This window comes from Lutzomyia longipalpis, chromosome 2, assembly GCF_024334085.1.
Source record: "Lutzomyia longipalpis isolate SR_M1_2022 chromosome 2, ASM2433408v1".
Lineage (NCBI taxonomy): Eukaryota > Metazoa > Arthropoda > Insecta > Diptera > Psychodidae > Lutzomyia > Lutzomyia longipalpis.
The window spans coordinates 37,432,574-37,451,932 of record NC_074708.1 but is presented as its reverse complement, the minus strand read 5'-3'; the positions used below and the strand labels follow the sequence as shown (position 1 = coordinate 37,451,932).

General features: G+C 33.2%; 1 protein-coding gene across 9 annotated transcripts in view; it reads left to right on the top strand.

Annotated features, from left to right (window-relative positions):
• LOC129790593 (insulin receptor substrate 1-B) overlaps positions 1–19,359 on the top strand; it is a 146,627-nt gene that overhangs the window by 103,562 nt on the left and 23,706 nt on the right. For 5 of the 9 annotated variants that reach the window (XM_055828167.1, XM_055828164.1, XM_055828163.1 and 2 more), the window contains exons 3-4: positions 15,517–15,823; positions 15,915–16,066. In XM_055828167.1, coding sequence (XP_055684142.1) covers positions 15,517–15,823; positions 15,915–16,066 — 459 coding nt within the window. Of the gene's footprint in view, positions 1–15,516; positions 15,824–15,914; positions 16,067–17,627; positions 17,805–19,359 lie in introns of all 9 variants that reach the window. The other 4 variants (XM_055828160.1, XM_055828161.1, XM_055828165.1 and 1 more) reach the window with 1 other exon arrangement.

Genomic DNA, 19,359 nt, shown 5'->3' with positions numbered 1-19,359 from the left:
GTATTTCGTCGGTGGATGATTTATTGCGTACAAAGAGTTATTTATTGATTTTTATACAAACTTTAAAAAAAAGATGAAAAAAAAATGAAAAAGAAGCCATAGCGCGAATGTTTATTTTTTTCCGGGAATGTTGTGCATCCACCTCTTTTAGCACACCATAATAAATTGCTAATTGATGAAAATATATTATTAATATTGATTTCTTATTCACACAATACCGTGAAATTAATCTTGTTCACAAGCACGGTCTCTTGTGTATCCTGAATTAGGTGGTGCGATGAATAAAAATGATTTTGGGTGGATTTTCCTTGACCCCGCGTGTTTTTTTTTCTTCGTGGCGTAAAATGTCACGGGGTGTTGCTCTGGCCAGAGTTTTTTGTGTGTGTGTCGCAAACGCCTGGACATTGACTTTATTGAGAGACAAACCAAAACCACTAAAGGATGGTTAAATCCGTTTAACGACTTAATAAATTCATTGGGAATTTATAGGTGCCATAAATTAAAATAATAAATCCGCTGGGAGGAAAATAAGGAGATGCTCACCACGGCTGAGTAGGAGTTACAGTATAGATTGAAGATTAAGGAGACTGTGGTTGATACCAATAATTTCTTACTCCTGAATATGAAATAATTTGATTTATTTTACATTTAAATTAAAAACATCGTTGTTTCTATACATATTAGTAAGATTATAAGATTTTTCGAATAACCAAAATCTTGCACGATAGATGGCGCCGCAGTACTTACAGTGAAGCTCACTAAGTGAATCCTTCTGCAAAATTTGCAACTCTATCTAACCATTTGAACAACATATCTTCCCTCTCTCCGCGCCATATTGTATTTCATTAAGCGAAAAGAGCAACAATTGCTGAAGAAGAGAAGGATGTTCTTTAGAGAAGAAAATTGTTAGATGAGAATCATTAAATGCTTTTTATGTGACAATTTTTATGGTTTCTAATGCTTGTCTTCTGTCATCTCGTACATTTTTTAATCTTATTTTTAGGTGATTATTGTGTGAATGAGATATTGCCACCGCAAAGTTTTTCTTTACATCCTCTTGTCTCTGCGGGTATGAAATAACCGAAGGAAAATAATGTTGATAGGTAGTAAGAATGGAAAAGCAAGGAATGAAAAACAAAAGTATTCATAATAAAAACATTGAGATATAAAAATTTTTCCTCAATGGATAGAATTTCTCCTTTCTCGCAGGGTTTTTCTTTGCGTACCTACAGATAATTTTCTCGGATTTCTCTGTGATATTTTTTCTCGCTATATATATATTTGCCTTCGTGCCTGGGTGCTTCTTGTGTGTGTTTTTGTTTTATTGGAAGCACCACAACTTATTTTTATACATCTCCCAAGTACGCTTCTTGCCCTTTTTTAACCACCACAATCTTTTCTTATTATTCTAGTGAAATGAGGTGAATCGGTGATTTTTTTCTTCTTGTATTTTTATATTATATGTATATAGTATATTTTTGCTATATTTACTTTTACTTGGTGTGTTTGGTGGGTAGAGTGCAATAAATAAGGAAGTACTTATCCCACGATTTTCTGCTATACAGTCTCCGCGTCGTATAAACTCCTCTGTGTGTATTTATGATTTGTATGCTTTGTTGTTCATTTAATCAAAATTATGGAAATAATAAATCCCGGATGAAAATTACAAAAGTCACGTTACCATCATCGACCAGCAGAAATTGTTCACTCTCTTTGCTTTTGAATTTGTGGCAAAATGAGGTATGTACCGTACACATGAGAAAATTGATGAGGGTCGAGGGAAAGTGGCAGCGAAATGCTTCACATTTTGTTTGTTCTTTTTGCCCACGAAAAGAGGCAGATGAAGAGTGGAAATGTCAAATGATTTTGATCTTCTCATAAAATATATAAAATGTATGTAAGTAATATAAGTCAGTAAAGTGTTGATTGGAGATTTATATTGGCTTCATGTATTTTTTTACCTATAGGAAAAATTATGTATGTAGGTATTTAATTTAGAGGGAGGGTTGTACAGATAACCACAAAAATAATAGATAGCGCCATCTATTAAATTAAAATATTTCATTGACTATAACTATGCATAGTCAATGGTAAAATGCCCTCAACATGCCATTAATTAATTTTAATGGATAAAATTGGTCGAAAATCTATGTTTTTCATGCACATAAAATATTATATATCACAACTATCCCATTGAGAGAACCATAATTACCAAAGAGAGAGAGGGAGAGAGAAATATATCCAGAGATTTTTGTAAAAAAAAAAATGTGATTAAAAAAAATAGAATTGTTCATTCAGCGAGCGGAAAGAATCGCGCGTGTGTGACCAAGTGGCATTAAATGGTCAAATAACTAAGTCTTAGATGTCTCGTTTATTTACAATATTATTATTTTTCCGCCTTGTTTTGAAATTTCGTGTGAGGAATATGAGATTATGACCTCTTTCATCTTATATCTCTCTCCGGTCATAATGTAATGAATTTCCTGTTTTCCCTCTGTTTTTATTATCTCATTATTGTTGTGTTATATCTCTCTGCCTCCTCTTTTGCCCCCACGAAAGGAGATCAAGAGGAAAATACTTATGTATAAACAACGAAGGAAAGGGTTATACATATATAGGAGTTCTCAAATTGAATAATTCATTTTGCAGCTGGAAAATCTTGTCACAAAGTTTAATGAGACCCCACCAAGGATGTGACATACAGACGCGCACGGTTTGGTTTAATCGCCAACCATAAACCCCTCAATTATCCTTTCAATGCTGCATAACTCCAAAGTGTCGCGGCAAATTGATTCAATTCTTCAACATCGTATATGCTGCATATACACATATTTATATGTATGCATGTACGTTCTACCACCTTCCCCCAATTGCACCGTAACCCACGTGAATGCAACATTGTTGCTATATATAGTCTATAATTTACCGCAGTCCCCTCTTTTTTTAAACCTTCGTATATCCTCAATACAAGGCGGGGGGCGGTGGGAGAGGGGGGTGGGAGCAAGCAATTTAAGAGAGTATGGGCAACAACAAAGTATAGCGCTGGGGGAGGAGGTTAAGAGCAGGGAAATGAAGTAAAGCGAAACATTTTTGCATGTGCCGTTGATGATTCCCCGACGCCGCAATTAGCCAAGCGGGCGATAACGGCGGGGTGGGTGAGAAGCGAATATTTGATTTGGTCTAGCGAATTGTGGCGGGAAATATACAACAGTTGAGGAATCATTATAATACCAGTGTTTACCCCATCGTAGCATTTTCTTGTCTCTATATATGTTTGTTGTGTATTCACAACAACATTCATCTTATTCTTTACCTTTTATGCTTCTTTTTCTGCTCATAAAGGGTTGGGTTTTCGTGCTTATTTTCTTCTCTTATAATACATTTTTTTCTATATGGAAAAGTCTTTTAAATGTTTTTTTTTTTAATCCTTTAATTCTGCATTTAAATGTTTTTTCTGAAACATTAACATAAATCTTATACTTTGGATTCTTTTTTGGTGGTTTTTTATCATTAATTTGTAGACAATTCAACGATTTACCTGCCCATCTCTTATACAAATTGGTAGACAGAGTTATGCGGTAAACGGGAAATCAGTCCTGGGTGTAATCAATGCAGAGAATGCAAAGGTGATTCCAGTGTGCTGTTGGTGTTTTGCAGAATAAAACTAAGAATGAAAAAGAAGATTCTTGCGGATGGTTTCGTATGGGCGCCATGAGAAGTGTTGTTGTCGGTGTTCTTCGCAATGGAAAATGTTTGGGTTCAGTACACTTGAAATGTGCAAAAATCAGAGATGTGTAACAATGCCAAAAGGAAAAGAGACTTAACTTATGGATGAGGTGCTCAATTTATTCGTAAATTGATATGAAAGTTTAGTGCGTGGTTCTGAAAATTAAATGAAAAAAAATTATTACTTCCGTGCAAAAATTACTTATTCATCGTTTTACAATTTAAGATTTTTTCACGGTTTTTTCTTTCTACTTTTATTGCCTCACTTCTTGACCTTTTTTTTCTCTACAATTTGTGAAAAGTTTTACGAGAAGTTCAAGTTTATTTTTCTTCATTTAACTTTATGCGAAGTCTTTGAACTTTTTCACCGGGAAATGATTGGAATTTTCTTTCACATTTTCCATGAATTTTTCCTTCACCAGATGCATTGATATTTCGTTTTTTTTTTTGTTACACGATACCTTTTAGTTAAAAATTCAATCTCCCAAAATGGTGTGAAATTCTCAATGTGAATTGGGGGCAATGGAAAGTTCCAATAATGGGTGTCCGTCGGTTCCACGCAGAGAAAATCCATTGAACTCCATGTGGGTTAAAAAAAAGCGCATAAAGAGAGATTAAAAAGACTTGACTTTAGGGTGGTGTGGGAAAGATTGAAAATATCAAAATATGCATAAAACTCTGGCAATACAGCTGCACCCCGTAGAACATTATAAATGTATTTCGTTGAAGAGCTAGCAGTGGACGAGAGATTATACGAGATGCTTTTTTTTGTTTCTGACAGTGCTGTGTAAAATTTTATGAATGAATTTCAAAGAATGAACGAATTTAATTTTTTTTCCTACGAGATTTGTGTGCTAAAATTCACATTTTTTTTAAAAAAAATAATGTTCAGAATTATTTATCATAATTATAAAAAAAAATTCAATGGAAAAAAAGAAATGTCTTGAATCTAATCTCAAAATGTTCCTCTTCAAATTCCTTCCGCTTTGCGAACTTTGCGAATTTATCGACGACAAGCAGCATGAAGAAAAAATTTTTTACACGCACTTAGGAGTTAGATAAGTTTCGTCTCAATTTGAAATTTACGATTGTAACCACCGGAATAGGCAGACCATAGCGTAGAATTTTAAGAGGTGGAGGGAAGTCAGAGTGGAGAAAAACATTGTTAGGCGGCAAGAAGTTCGCGCCACATTTTTCCCGCTCATTCTCTTCTTCTTAATTTATCTAGACGCTATATAGCTAGCTAACTATATTCAGCCCCGCCGTATGTACATTTTTATTATGACTATTTTTATTACAAAATGTGTATGGGAGCGTGGAGAATTGGCGCGATGGGTGTACTTCATTCTTGTTCTGCTCATGCCTTTCTTCAGGGAAGACAAAAAAAAAACAACACAAACAAGACGACTTTGACAGTTCTCATGACGCGTCCCATGGGTTCTCACGTGTTTCAAGAAAGAGAGAGAAAGAAAAAATCCTCAATGGGACTTTGTGAAGATGTTAACCCTGAAATGTTATAATAAATGCTTGCAAATTAAATTAATTTAAAATGTTTATAAATTTTTTTTTATACTCTTTTCATTCTTTTGACAATTTCTAACATTGCTGTCAAATTTAGATTCTGTCAAACTAACTCCTGTCAAATTTAGAGCTGTCAAACATGAAATTATCACAAATTAAAATAAACATCAAATTAAAGTAAATTCCAGAAGAACTAGAACTGGAATTAATCAAATATTTGCTCTAACATTTTTTCCATCAACCTCATATTATTTTTTTTTTTCAGACAAACATATTGAATTACATTATACATTAAGGCTTATTAGATGAGGGTGTGGTTGAAATGATGTGGAATGTCTCAAGGTGTTCTCCTTTTTTTTGTGGTTGATAAATCATAAATAGTATGGCAACATCATTAAGATGAAGGAAGCTCTTAGCGCGGGAAGAGAATAAGATGAAGCCAAAAGGCAAATTAGGTCTCTGTGTGTGTACCAATTGTTTGTGTAATTTTTCTTGCTCTCTCGTGCATTTTCCAAACAAGAGCACACTCGGTGTGTTTGATTTCTTGATTGACAGACACGTGAATAAGATATAGGGCATAAATAAACAAACACTTGATGAATAATGAAGTTTTCAGATGCTACTGCTGGCGAGTAGAGCTTTTTTTCTATATGTTTCTTTGGCTAAAGAGACACGCCGATGGGATTTATCGTGCAGCTGAGAGAAATTGCAATTAAAGAAATGTTTTGGTTTATAAAATGTTGCTTAATTTGCATGCTTAATCTAATATGCTATAAATGTATGATTGAATTGAATTTTGATGAATACTTAATTTATTTTCTCTAATGGATGAAGAGAGAAATAATTTGTGCTCACTGGCATCATTTAAATTGAATAATAAACAGCTTTTTTTCTTCTGAAGAACCGAATTTTAATTTTGACAGCTAGATTTGACAGTATTGTGTATTTGACAGCTAAATTTGACAATTATTCCTACCGTTATGTTTCAAATTCAAATCTTCTAGCAAATAACTAAATTCAAAATCTCATATTGCGCATTTCCAGCCTTTCTGATTTTTATCTCCAGGGTGGTCCGTATGTGAAAATTATTTCAAGCTATATACCTTCACGCGCTGTACTTTCCTTAAACTCAGGTTACGTACCTACACAGAAAAAAAAGAAGCAACATTTGGTGTATTTTCTGTAAGTGTTACTTCAATTTCTTCTGGCTCTCGTTTCGTTTTTTTTTCCTTCAACTCGTCTGTGGCCGGTCATCGAACTTATTTTGGACTTCCGCGTAAAATGTAAATAACCAAAAGAACAGACGACGAAGTATGGTGAAGTGCATGGAACGCTCGTCCAACAATTCGACGGTGTTTGTCGTTTCTCTTTTTTTTTTTCATTAAACTCACACTTGGCAAAATTCCCAAGTTGTCATCAAAGTTTCGGTGTTTGGGTCCGTTCTTTTGCTATATGTAAGTTTCTTTTTATTATGTCACGTAATTTTTTTTAGTGCCACACTCAACACCCCGAGAAAGGACCCAAAAGTCAATATAAAATTTCCAAAACATTTTTTTTTTAGTTTTTAAAAATTTTCTCACAGGGGAAAATTTTTTATTTGTGATGCGTGGAAATATTAATGAGAATGCGAAGGAAGAAAAATTATGTGTTTTCTTGTTTTTCTCAAATATTATATATCAGAGTGTGACATGGAAGATAGTAATTGAGAGACACATTTGGAAAATTCCATCAACATTCATGCGCGGGATATTCATAGGCACCAAAACAAAACACATTGCATAAGACCTAATTTATTATTTTCTTCTCTCCTTTATTATTCTACTGTGTGTAATGTGCTTCTCATGATTTAGGAATGGAAAATTTTCAAGGACGGTGAAAATTTTGCTGTTTAACTTGATGCTGTCAAATCAAGTGCTGTCAAGTTAACTGCTGTCAAGTTAATTGCTGTCAAGCTTACTCATTTAGAATATTTGAATCTCTTGAAAAACGTTAGAAAAGCTTTCAAAGAAAATATTGAAAGCTCTATAAATAAGCTTTAGTTGAACTTTCTTATCAAATATATAGCAAAAAATATGAAACTTTGCGTATTAAGTTTATATTTATTAAACAATGTCACATACAAAATAAATAAGCGCTCAACTTCTTTACTCGTGTTTCGTCACATCCTCTCCCGCAAAACTTCAAATAATGAATTATTTATAGAAGGCAACAAAAAAATGTGCAAGAACATGAAATATTATAATGCTTGCCGGGAAAAGTGCTGTGACTCGATGTAATCATTTTAATCTGGGGTGTAAACAGTATTTTAATGTGAATATTGCACCTTCTCGCATTAACACTTGACGTCAATACCACACATTTGACGATATTATTAATGCTGTATTGGCGCAAATTGCACTTTTTTCTTGCTTCAATTTGTTTTTCCTCTCGTGATCACACAAAAGGCCTCTTGGCTTTTTTTTCTTCTTTTTTTTCGTGTTGCCACAAATATTTCTCGAACTCGCAAATCATTGACACCAATAAATTAATTTGTTGAAAAAAAGAATGGCACAATGTTGCGTCAATGGCGGGAAAACCCACCGTATCTCATTGCATTTTTTTTTGCTATTGCAATGAGCATTTGACGATGCAATGTGCTATTTTTGTACACATTCTTTCCTTCAGAGTGGGTGAAAAATATACCTAACTTAGGTACAAAATTAATTTAAGAAGCTTTATTGTGTTGAAGCCAAAAAAAATTCTTTGGAACTTTTCAGGATCTGACAAAGAAAAAGCTTTAGTATTCCCTCCGAAAGCTCTTTTTCTTTAAAAAAAATTTAAATTTCTACCCTTTGAGACGAAATTCTTGAAATTATTTTCATTCTTAAAAGCAAATTCATCAGTTTTTTGACCTTTTTGGCTCTAAATTGGAGACATCAAAATATAAACACAGAAGAATTTGCAAACATAAGGTGGGTGCATGAAAAAATGCAAAAAAAAACTGCATGTAGGTAAAATGTGCAAATGTTGCAAAATTCTCTCAATTTGTCTTTCACCCAAAAGAATTATTTATTTGTCCTGTCTTGGAATGTTTTTTTCACAATTTTATTTATTATTTTTCCTGAATTCTAATCTGCGGAAAATCGGACTCTTCACGTTTTGTTGAGTATGCTATGCTGAGAGAGAGTTATGTTGTATGAGAAATTGTGGGATGTCTGCTGTAAAATTAGAAGCGTGCGCGACATTGTTGCAATCGTCTGTTGATGTGAATGATGATAAATGTTGACAACTGCTGTGTCCATCATCAATTTTATCTTCTGTTTGCGATGGATTGAATTGAACGGCAACAGACATTGCGGGAAGGGGGTATGGGAGGATGTGGTGTGTAGGAGAAGCTCGTGCCTTGGATTAATGATTAGTAGAAGAAGATGGCAGGAGTGAGAAGCCCCCGATGGAGCAACAGTGTGAAAGATCTCTTCCTCCATCGATACACGCGTCTCATCTGCTGAAAATGTTCATCATTTCTCTTCCACTTGGGACATGATGTGCTAATTCTTCTCTCCTTTGGGGAAATTCCTTATTTCCATGAACTAATTTACTCCGTTGAGACGTTTTTCTTTTTCAAAAAATTTCAAAAAGAACTTCTTTTTTTTTTCTTCCTTTCACCCCACCCACCCACACGTTTTTTTTTGTGGTAAGTTGAGAACGCGAAAATTTGTTGTTATAGCTTCCTTGTAATATTGATTGCGTGCAACCACGGCAAAAATTGCTCTCACCCTGGTAAAGTGCAATGTGGGCGTCCACATGGTGGGTTCCGAAGGAGTTTCCTCCGTGTGGCGACTAACACACCGCGAATGCATAACGTATGTATAATGTTGGGTGGAGGGTGGAACGGGGGGAGGGAGGGGAGAGAATTGCTGTTATGCACTGCTTTTGCCTCCAATGTGGCGCCTATCGCGTCGCAATGCATTTTTCGTGGGATTCCACGGCCATGAGAAATTCCCAGGAACTTTATCAATTTAATGGCATTTTTATTAATGTTGTCTATATATATTCGAAAAAGACCGGGCGGCATTTACAAACCATTTCGCTCAGGCGGTTATTTATTTCAATTGCACACATTTTTGAACGTTAAACATTTCCGTATTATTGCAGTCAAGTTTCACCCCCTTCTCCCCACGATTTTTTTTAAAACTATGTATGTAGGTATGTTGTGGGATATTTTCCTTGCAATATTTATTAGTCCAAATAATGAAAGGCATTTTATGTCTCTGAAAACGTTTTTCTTTTCCAGGAAAAAATATTTTTCAAAAAATCCCTGAAACACGGTGAATAATTTAAAATGATTTCTTAAAACTCTTTTATTGCCCATATATAGCTATTGTGCAAAATAAAGTAATAAAGAGTTTAAAATGATCTTTTTCGTGGAAAACTATTCTTTATTTATAAATATACAAATAAAAATCATTTTAACGAGAATTTTCTTTTTAAATATCGTGTGACAGAAATATTGCTCATTGCAGGCTGTAAAATGAACGCGAGAAATATGATTTATGCAAAGTGCGAAAGACCCTCCACCCACACATTCTCTCCAATGTAAAATACATACTAAAAGATAAATGGAAAAAAATGGTGCAGGATGGATGGAAAATTAGTATTTTCCATTCACCTAATTGCATTCAATACTATGCAATTAGATTATCTGCATATAATTCCATTTGCATTCGCATTGGCAATTGTAAACAACATTTTACATTATCGCTCTGTGAGTGATTTTGAGAGTGTTATTGCAATTTGCAAAAGTGTTGAAAAAGAGAGAAAATGAATTGAATAAAATTACCCCTTTTTACGCAATTTTCCAAAGAATTGTTTGATAGCAAATGCAAAAAGAATTTTCCATCGTCATTCTCTATTGCATTGTTGCTTGATGACACAGGCGAGCTTCATTGGAGAATTTAATAAAAGAATTATTCTTATGATTTTTCTTTCAAATTTATTTATAGTTTGATTAGAAATTTAGAGATCATTCACCAACGTATTTTATTCTCATGCAGAAAACTTCTTGAGAATTTGCCAAAAAAATTTGTTTTCCCTCATCGCAAATTTTCGTTGTGTTTGTCATTTTCCGGAAATTGTCTGTGATGTAAATTTTATTGTAAACAATTCGCGCAAATAGTTTTTTTTTCTCAAGAAGGTGAGAAAAGCTTCCAAGCTATAAAAAAAGCTTACAAGCTTTAAAAATATTTGCGATTACCAAGAAGATGAACAATCTACAAAACCACAAAGCTTTAGTTTTTAATTAATTCATCAAAAGAATAATATTAAATTCGCAAAATAAATCATAAAATTTTCATAAAAGGAATATTTTAACATGAAAAAGACAAATAAGAAGGAAATTTAAAATGCAAAGAAGTATCCTTAAAATTTTACGTTTTCTCCATAGATATCCAATTTTCGAGCAATTGGCAACACACCATTGCTCTGTGGTTTGGTGAGGAGGGAATTGAATATAATTTTGCTCATGTGCGGATGAATTGCAAAGGAGTAAAGAGAGAGAAAGAGAGAGATGATAAAGGGAATAAAGAGGAAAAAAAGACCAAGACGCTTCACAAGACTTCCTCACAGTTCGCATTTTATTATTAAATGTCTCTCTTAAGCGCGTGTATGTATGAAGAAGTAATGTATGAAGTCAGACTGCAAGGAATTCCATTCATTTCCTATCTCTCTTGAAAATTATTATCGTCATAATACCTATTTATCGCTTGAGTAAGCCCCCACCGTAGTTTTGTGTGTAGGATTTTATGGAGTTTGCCAATCATACGGGGCAGCATACGTATGGCAAACAACTCTTTCAATCTCTCTTCTCCTTCAACCATCTATACCAGATAATATCCTCTGGTCATAGGAGATTGAATTAATTTAGAAAAAAAATATTTTATAGAACTTTGATGAACCATCTTTAAATAAATTATATTAACCAGGAAACTAAAAGCTAATAAATTAAATGAATTTCCGTACATTTTCTATTTTATTTATTTTTTCTTTCATGTGAGTAAAATTCTTGCGGGAAGAACAAATTGTGGGCGTTGTTTTGAAGACACACGACATCCACAGTTAAATGAGGAATAATTTTTCAGTCACAGATTGTAATTATTTTTTTCCTCTTCATTTTTTTTTTAAAGAAAAATGTTATTTTCTTCTCCAAAATAAATGCTTTGTCACTGTTTTTATCAATTCTAGCAAAAACATATATAGTGAGTGTCTGTGTGTGCCTCCCTCACAACAAGTACATAGGAGTGATGCTGAAATCATCATTGGCGCTATATTCGTGCCCTCATTGCAAATATGATCCGGAATTCACTAGAAATGCGAATTACTCACTCCTCTAAATCAGCTTGTTGTTTTTCTCGTTAGTTATTTGCGCACACAAGACTCACTCGTTGAATTTTCTAGATAGATCTCTGTACGAGAATTGTTTACTTATGAAACAAACTATTTTTTTTTCATGGACAATTACCTGCATTTAGATGATAAAAGAAATAGTCAAAATTATTAATTAGAAAAGATCCTAAATTTTGAATGAAACCAAATAGCATTGAGTAGGAAATTTTATAGTCCAGAGAATTTTTTTTCTTCTAAAAGATGGCGCTGGGATAACCGTGCAAGGTATAATTGAAGAGAATTTTAAATTAACATTTTTTTGGAATGCCAAAAATGCATTTCTAGTTCATTCACATTAAGAAAAAAAAAGTAAATAATTTGAAAAACAAACACAAATCCCATTCACATAAAATATTTAAGAGAAAAAACTCTGACGTCAATATGGGAACAATTACATAAATTTCACACGATATCAACAGGAAATCTCGACTTTAATCGTTGCTGATTTGCAAATTCATTTCCAATCTTACCATCGCGGAGAATTTACAGCCTCATCCCGTTCTTGGTGTTTCTTCCTCTTTTATAGAAAGATCAACGTCTTGCTCTTGGCTAATTCTTTGAGCATATTTTAATCAAAAAGAAGAAATCTTATTTTATACTAATCCCTCTGTGGGTTTTTTCCATATATATATACGTCATTCAATACAGTAGGTATACATACCTACATACATATGTATATAAAAAGAGAAGACGAATTTTTGAGATTCCATTCAATACGCAATGTTCTTTGCATATCAGCTGTCTCTCGCATCTAATGGCCTTAACGATGGGGAGATTCAAAGATAAACATCCAACTGCAAAATATGCACACTTACAGCATTCTCCGGTATCTTTTATTTGTCTGTCTCACATGTTGTGTGTGCTTGCTCTCCTGTCTCGCCAATGTTTTTCATCACACTCTGACCACATTTTATACATTTTTTTTTCGGGCGATCAAGCAATGTCTTAACGAGAACAACTTTCTACCTTATTAAGAAAATACTTTCAAAAATTCATTTTGCCATAAATCCATAAAGGAAGAAAAGCTTCAAAATGGAATTTAAAGATAAAAAAAGGTTAAAAGAATCCTTCTAATGACTTTCCACTTTCTTAATAACTTAAGGAAGAAAAGTGTCAAGGATCTCTCGGGAGAAAAAAAAGTTTCTCCCACCGAGATTCTTTGCCAAATTTATCTTCTTCATATTATCAAACTTTTCACACGCTGATATGACCTTTTGCATTAATAGAAAATCGATTTTATGCAAAAAAAAAGTCAACCAAGATGTAGTATTAGTTCCATAAATTTAAAAGTATAATTTTTTCTCAATCTTATCACCAGGCTGGAGAGTCAGCCCATTTGCACCGGAACACCGTTTTTGTCTTGACTGAAAGGCAATACACTAAGAAAAAATATTTGACTTGAAATTATTACATTTTCTTCCCACACTCTTGAATTCAATAGGAACCTTAAGATCCTAAAAGCTTTAAAAGTTTTACATTGAAAAAAAAAATTACGGTTAAAATAACTTAAGACTAACATAAAAAATAAGACTTAAGTAAAGAAAATAAAATAGCGTTGATCTGGTTTAGAAAATATAATTATTCTGAAAACCTAAGGACAAGATGAAGTAACTATGTAGAAATCTAGCTAAGATTGAAATTTCTTAGACCAAACCTAAAAACATTAGACCTAGTCTTAAAACCTGAGGCCTAAATTAAAATTATTAGACCTAGTTGAAACAACTTAGGATTAGCCAAAAAAAATAACTTAGGCCTAAATTAAGAAACTTAAACTAAATTTAGTACAGAGTTTAATCCAACAGGTTAAACGATTTTTAAAGCTTTCTTTCTTCGTAAAACCTTAAACTTTTCCTTGATAAAAGGATTTATCGAACTTTTAAAACAAAATCTCAAGTATTTTTCTCAGTGATTGGCGAGTCTGTAAGAAGACTTCTTGTCCCACTCGTGCTCCAATTGCGCATAAATTAGAATGTTTCCACAAAATGAGGGTGTACACAGTGAATGGAATAAAGAAAGAATCATGTGATCTACCCGGGGTCTCCAAACTATTTTCATTGATTTTATCCTTCGCAAAAAAGGAAGCTTGAGAATTTCTTCGAGTTTTCTTCCTTCGCAGCATCGACATTCTTATCAATGACATTTCATCTTACGAGCTACAGACGCTTCCTTTACGTCGAACAGACCTCGAAGCAATTCTTAAGAGAGAAAGAGTACAGAAGAAAGAAGGAAAAAAAATCTAATCTTCAATTTCCATTTTCACTGAATTGTCTCTAGCTGGTACTTTGGTTATTTACTTAGGGATTTAAATTATGAATTTAGTAGTGCGTGTGTCAAGGGGGGAAGGCTCTTCTACGGTGGGGAAAACAAATTTCTGGAGATGTCTAACATGGTTTCATCCCCCATTTCCGCCCCCTTTCCTTTTTATGTGGGTGGCTTGAGAGAGGCAGAGAGGACGCGGTGGGATTTTATTTAGTAAAGGAAAAGTTTTAGAAGGAGATAAAGAGTGTCTGGCTTGTGGAATGATGTGTATGTGTGGTGTGTATGGTGAATGTGATAAGAAGGTCAAAATTGGTATAGAGAGGAAGGCGCAAAAAAATTGTGAGATGCCGACTGTCTTGTGGATTACGTAATTGAATTTTCTTAGGCTAGGTTAGGAAGAATATTTTAGCATAAAGCCAGATATCATTTCCATCCTCGCACACCCGGGGACGATTTATTCGCAATTCAAAGAGTATGGATGGGAGAGAAACATCCAAGTCTCGAGATTGTCGAGAAGGCCAAATAAATTGATATTGTTGGCCATTTTCGGTTGGATATATAACTTTGTGCCATGTCACTCAATTTTCTCCACATCATTTCAAGAATTTTTTCGGGGATGATTTGCAAATGAAAAGGAAGAAAAAATATCGTTTTTATTATTTTTTTTCTTGGTCGGAAATGAAGCAAAGAAAGATATAAACTAGTAGTGATTGGGTGACATAACTTTTGGGAATTATTTGATAGTTAAGCTCGGGAAATTCGAGATTCAAGAAAGGAAAATTATTCAAGAACTTTAACAAAAATCTCGGAGTTTTCATGAAAATTCAAAAGCTTCTTAAAGCACAAAGTCATTGATTTTTTTCTCTTCTTGGGCAAAACAAATAAATTTGATCGTAAAAATTGAAGAAAAAAAATTCGTGGAATTTATTTTATTCCCAAGGACTCTTACGCAAATAAACACGCATAACTCCCATTGATGTGGTTGGTGGTGGAGTTAAATAAAAAGTAATGATTTCATTGTTTTCCTTCATATTAGAACGCACACAAAAATACAAGAAAGAAGGGAAAGAGATTTTGCTATGCGGGGTGTATTTTTTTCATTCTATTTTCTGTCGCCTTTAGCTGAAGTGCTGTGAAAATGTTCCATAATTCAGGGAATTATTTTGTTGTTTGTTCTTGTCTTTGGTGGAAAATTTAAATAATCTCTTTATTCCCATCAATAAAAATTATCATTTAGCAAATTAAGTCAATTTACTGATGCTGGGGGAGAGGATGATGGGTAAATAGGGGAAAGGAGGTGGGAGGGTAGAGATTGAAAGTGTGGATCTTTATCACACATTAAAGATAAAGCTCTGGCACACCCATTCCCAAAAAAAAAGAAAATATCTTACCACCCTTAAGAGTCTTTGAGGGATTTTTTTTCTCCTCAAGGGTTCTCTCGTTCGCCATCCACTTTTGGGTATATAGCGAGTGGCCCAAAAGAGGACTTTTGGTTGGCCTAAAGTTGGCGTCAAATGTCGGATCGATAGAAGAAGATGGGCGAGAGCAATAATGTAATTTTTTTCTTTTCTTCTACCACCCCCTAAACAGAGCACACGTGGTCGGTTCAAGTTCAGCGCAAAGGCCTGGCTGAGGATAAAGGAATTATTGGGAACTACCACTTGTGCCTCACGGAAAAATCCTTAACGCTGGTACGTGTGGGATCTGCTACAACAACGGGTGGAGACCATAGATTGGGTAGCGTTGAGTTCCTCCTCACGACGATACGTCGTTGTGGGAATACCCAGTGCTTCTTCTACATGGAAGTCGGGCGGCATAGTGCAATTGGCGCCGGTGAATTGTGGATGGAGACACAGGATCCCTTTATTGCGGAAAATATGCACCAGACTATAATCAGGTGAGTGCACAAAGTGCTTTAGAAAATGAATAAATTTCTTTGGAAAGACAACAAAAATCATCAAATCTGATGACTTTATTTGTTTTTGTAGTGCATCTGCCAATTGTAAGAGCAGGGATGACTACATGGGCCCTGTAAGGCCACGATCATCATCGGCAAATGAGGCATCAAAACCCATTTCAATGGCAATGCGACGTCAAACGCACGTCGGCCAGAAGCCCATGAATTTTTCACCATCAGGCGGTAAGTCAAGCAAACCCCCTCTTTATTCACATTCACCTCCAACCCCACATGCTCTCTGTGTAACCGCCCACCCTGTTTGGAAAAGACAAAACATCCCCCCATTGAATTTTTGCTCTCCACCCCCAAACGACCTACATTATATACAATCTCGCACCCTTGTTTAAATTTCATCGAGTTAGTAATAAAGTGAGATACATTCCCAGAATCAAATCATTTAAAAAACAATCCTCTATTTGTCCTTCTAATTATCAAAATTCTTTTTTATCATTATTAAGGAACATTCGTGAAGTTCAACTCCCTTTTCAAATAAAATTTGTACATAATTTAGTGATAATTTCAAAAAATTGCTTTATAGTTTTTTTTTTTTAGAAATATTCTTCTTTTGCACATATTTTGTATATTTATTTCTGTTCTCCTACCATAATAATAATAATTTTTTAAATATTCAATGTTGTGGTTTTTTTAGTAAGTAGATTATAGTGTTATGTCATGCGTTTAATTAATTAATTGCATAATAACTCAAGTAGAAATTTTGACATTAGATAATTTCTTGAAATATTATTATTATTAAAAAAAAATCCTGCATTCATAAAAGTAAATAAGGTGTAGTTTTTTTTTAATTAGATATTTAATTACAAATTCACCCTTTTCATCTTGAGTACCCTCTTAAACGATAAAGTAGCTAGATTCCTATATGTGTCTTAATATAATAAATTTACAATAAGTGTGATTAAAATTAATCAGAAATGCAATAAATCATTTTTTTTATTTGAATTTTATTATCATTTTCACGTTATGTTCACATTGCAAAATAACTTTTCTCATTTTCTTCACGATTTATTTTTGAATTCATTACAAGAGATTTATGTTTAATTTATTTGTGAATGCATTTCTTATTCAATCTCTTACTTTTCTTTATTTTTTTTTATGCATTTCGGCCCTTTTGGCATAACTTTTTTTTTATTAGTCTATTTAGAAGAAAATAGTTTTTTGAGAATATTTCTTGTAAATTTTCTTTGATAGAATAGGTTCATTTCGTTTTCATTGCATTTCAATTGAAATGGTTCAACAAATTGAGGATTTTTTGGCATTTAGAATTTTCTGCTTGTCTTTCAAAATTATATTTTTCTCATCGATTGCAGAGAAAATCTTTTCAATTGGAATTAATTAATTTAAATGGAAAAAAAAGGTTAGGTTTAATATGAGCATTGATTTTGAATGTATAGTATGGCAATGTGGTGGATAAAGAGTTACACCGTGAGATGGCGCTGATTAAAACAAATTCGTCAAAATCAATTTCAAGATTCCTTCTAAACCATTTCCTCTTTAGAATTCTAATTTAAACAGCAAAATATCTGGATGTAGGCTTTATACAGCGCACTGCCCTTGAGTCAATTACTATACTTTTAAAAATCAAACTAGATGTATTGTACGTAAATAAATAAGCAAAATATAGTAAAAAAAAATGAGCAAAAAAATTTAGTTAAGTATAATGTACTAAATGTTGAAAAACACATGATGAGAAAATACGAGAAAAAAAATTCTTTGGTGAAATTTCCAGAGAGTCCACCAGCAAATACATCAACGTTTAGTACATGTAGTTCAGCTTGCACAGTTGTTCAGGCCCCGAATTTCAAAAGTGCACACCAGGATACTTTTTCATGTGATGGAGGCAGTCCAGAAAAGAATCCTCTGACCTGTAGTCACGAGGAGGACATGATCCTAAGTCAACATGATGGTACGCCAAAATGAAAAATTTATATCAAAATTTATTTACAATTTTAATCAAAATTTCCTTATATTTTACTATATAATATGTCTTTTGCCAATTGGTTGCATTATGACTCCTTATTTTTTTGTCTAATTGGATACATATTTGAGGCGAATGTTGATTTAATCATCATCATCACAAATTCATTTCATTCACATCAAAAATTCTTTTGCCTTTGTGCCAAAAATGGTGCTATTTTATAATTCAGCTATTTGCTCAATTGATACAAAAAAATATGACCTAAATTGTAATTTTAAAGAAAAAAAATTAGAGCTTGTAATTTAAGAATGATTTCTCGAAGCATTGATGATTACTTCCTTCAAATAGCTGCATTGTAAAAATAAAAAATTTCATACAATTAATTCACAAAATCATTCAAAGTTTTCTGCTTGACTGCTGGCACCCTTAATAAATATAGGAATGAATTTTAATTAAATTTACTTAATTTGATTTAAAGAAAAATAATTAGAGGGCAGGTCATGCAGAAAACTCTTCATTCTAAAACACTGTGCTAAACATATTGGGCTATGAAGCTAAAGCTACTTTTATAAGGGATTAAACAGTTAACTCAAAGGTTCTATGAATATATAAAATTTTCAAAATTGTGGGAAAAAAAGATTTCTCGTTTTCATTCTTGTTTTGTTTATTAAAGTTTGTTGGGAGAAGCATGATGTTTTTTGGGCCAATACATACATATATTGATTACAATGCTTTCAAAACCCACAAGAGTGTGTTGCATGCTGCTTTTTCTACTCTGCAGATATTTTCATAAAAATCCAAGTGATTTAATTTTTGTTTCATTTTTATCTTTAAAAAAAAAACAAATTATTTTTAATTAAAATTGTGTTTTTGCGAAATTTGTTTTTGTTATTTTTATTGTTTTTACTAAATCATTTTGAACGAAATGTTTATGTGGTGAATAAAGAATAATTATTCATCATCTGAGCGATAGCAGCGCTATCTAGTGGGTGACATGAGAATAAATTAAAAAAAATATCATTCGACGACTATACTATTTAAATACTCAACGATGAAATTTTCATTTTATTTATCTTCGTTGTGAATTTGTGTGCAGAATTGCTTACGCGTGAATAAATAAGTATAGAAATGGATGAAACTCCATCATCCCCTTTCACATGCTATATATGGAAGAATTTATTAATCTGATAAATAAGTCTTTTTGGTGTGAGGGGGCGGGAAATTCAGGAGGGCGGAAAGTTTACAAGAAAGCTGGATTAATTTATTTCTTTATATATGAGTGTGTGTTTCCATGCAGGGAGAACATATGAAAGAAATAAATTATTCTCTATATCATGAAAAAACTTTTCCAATTTTCGTTTTTGGCTAGTTAAATGATTCTCATGTTTTGGCATCAGGTGGTCGCTTTTTTTTTCTTTCCCTCCACTCGTACATATGCTAGTTTGGATTAAGACTTTTATAGCGTTGTTGGTTAAGAAGAAATCAATGAGTAAACGTGGCAAAAGCTCTCATCTGATATCTGAAAATCCTCTTAAGAGGATAA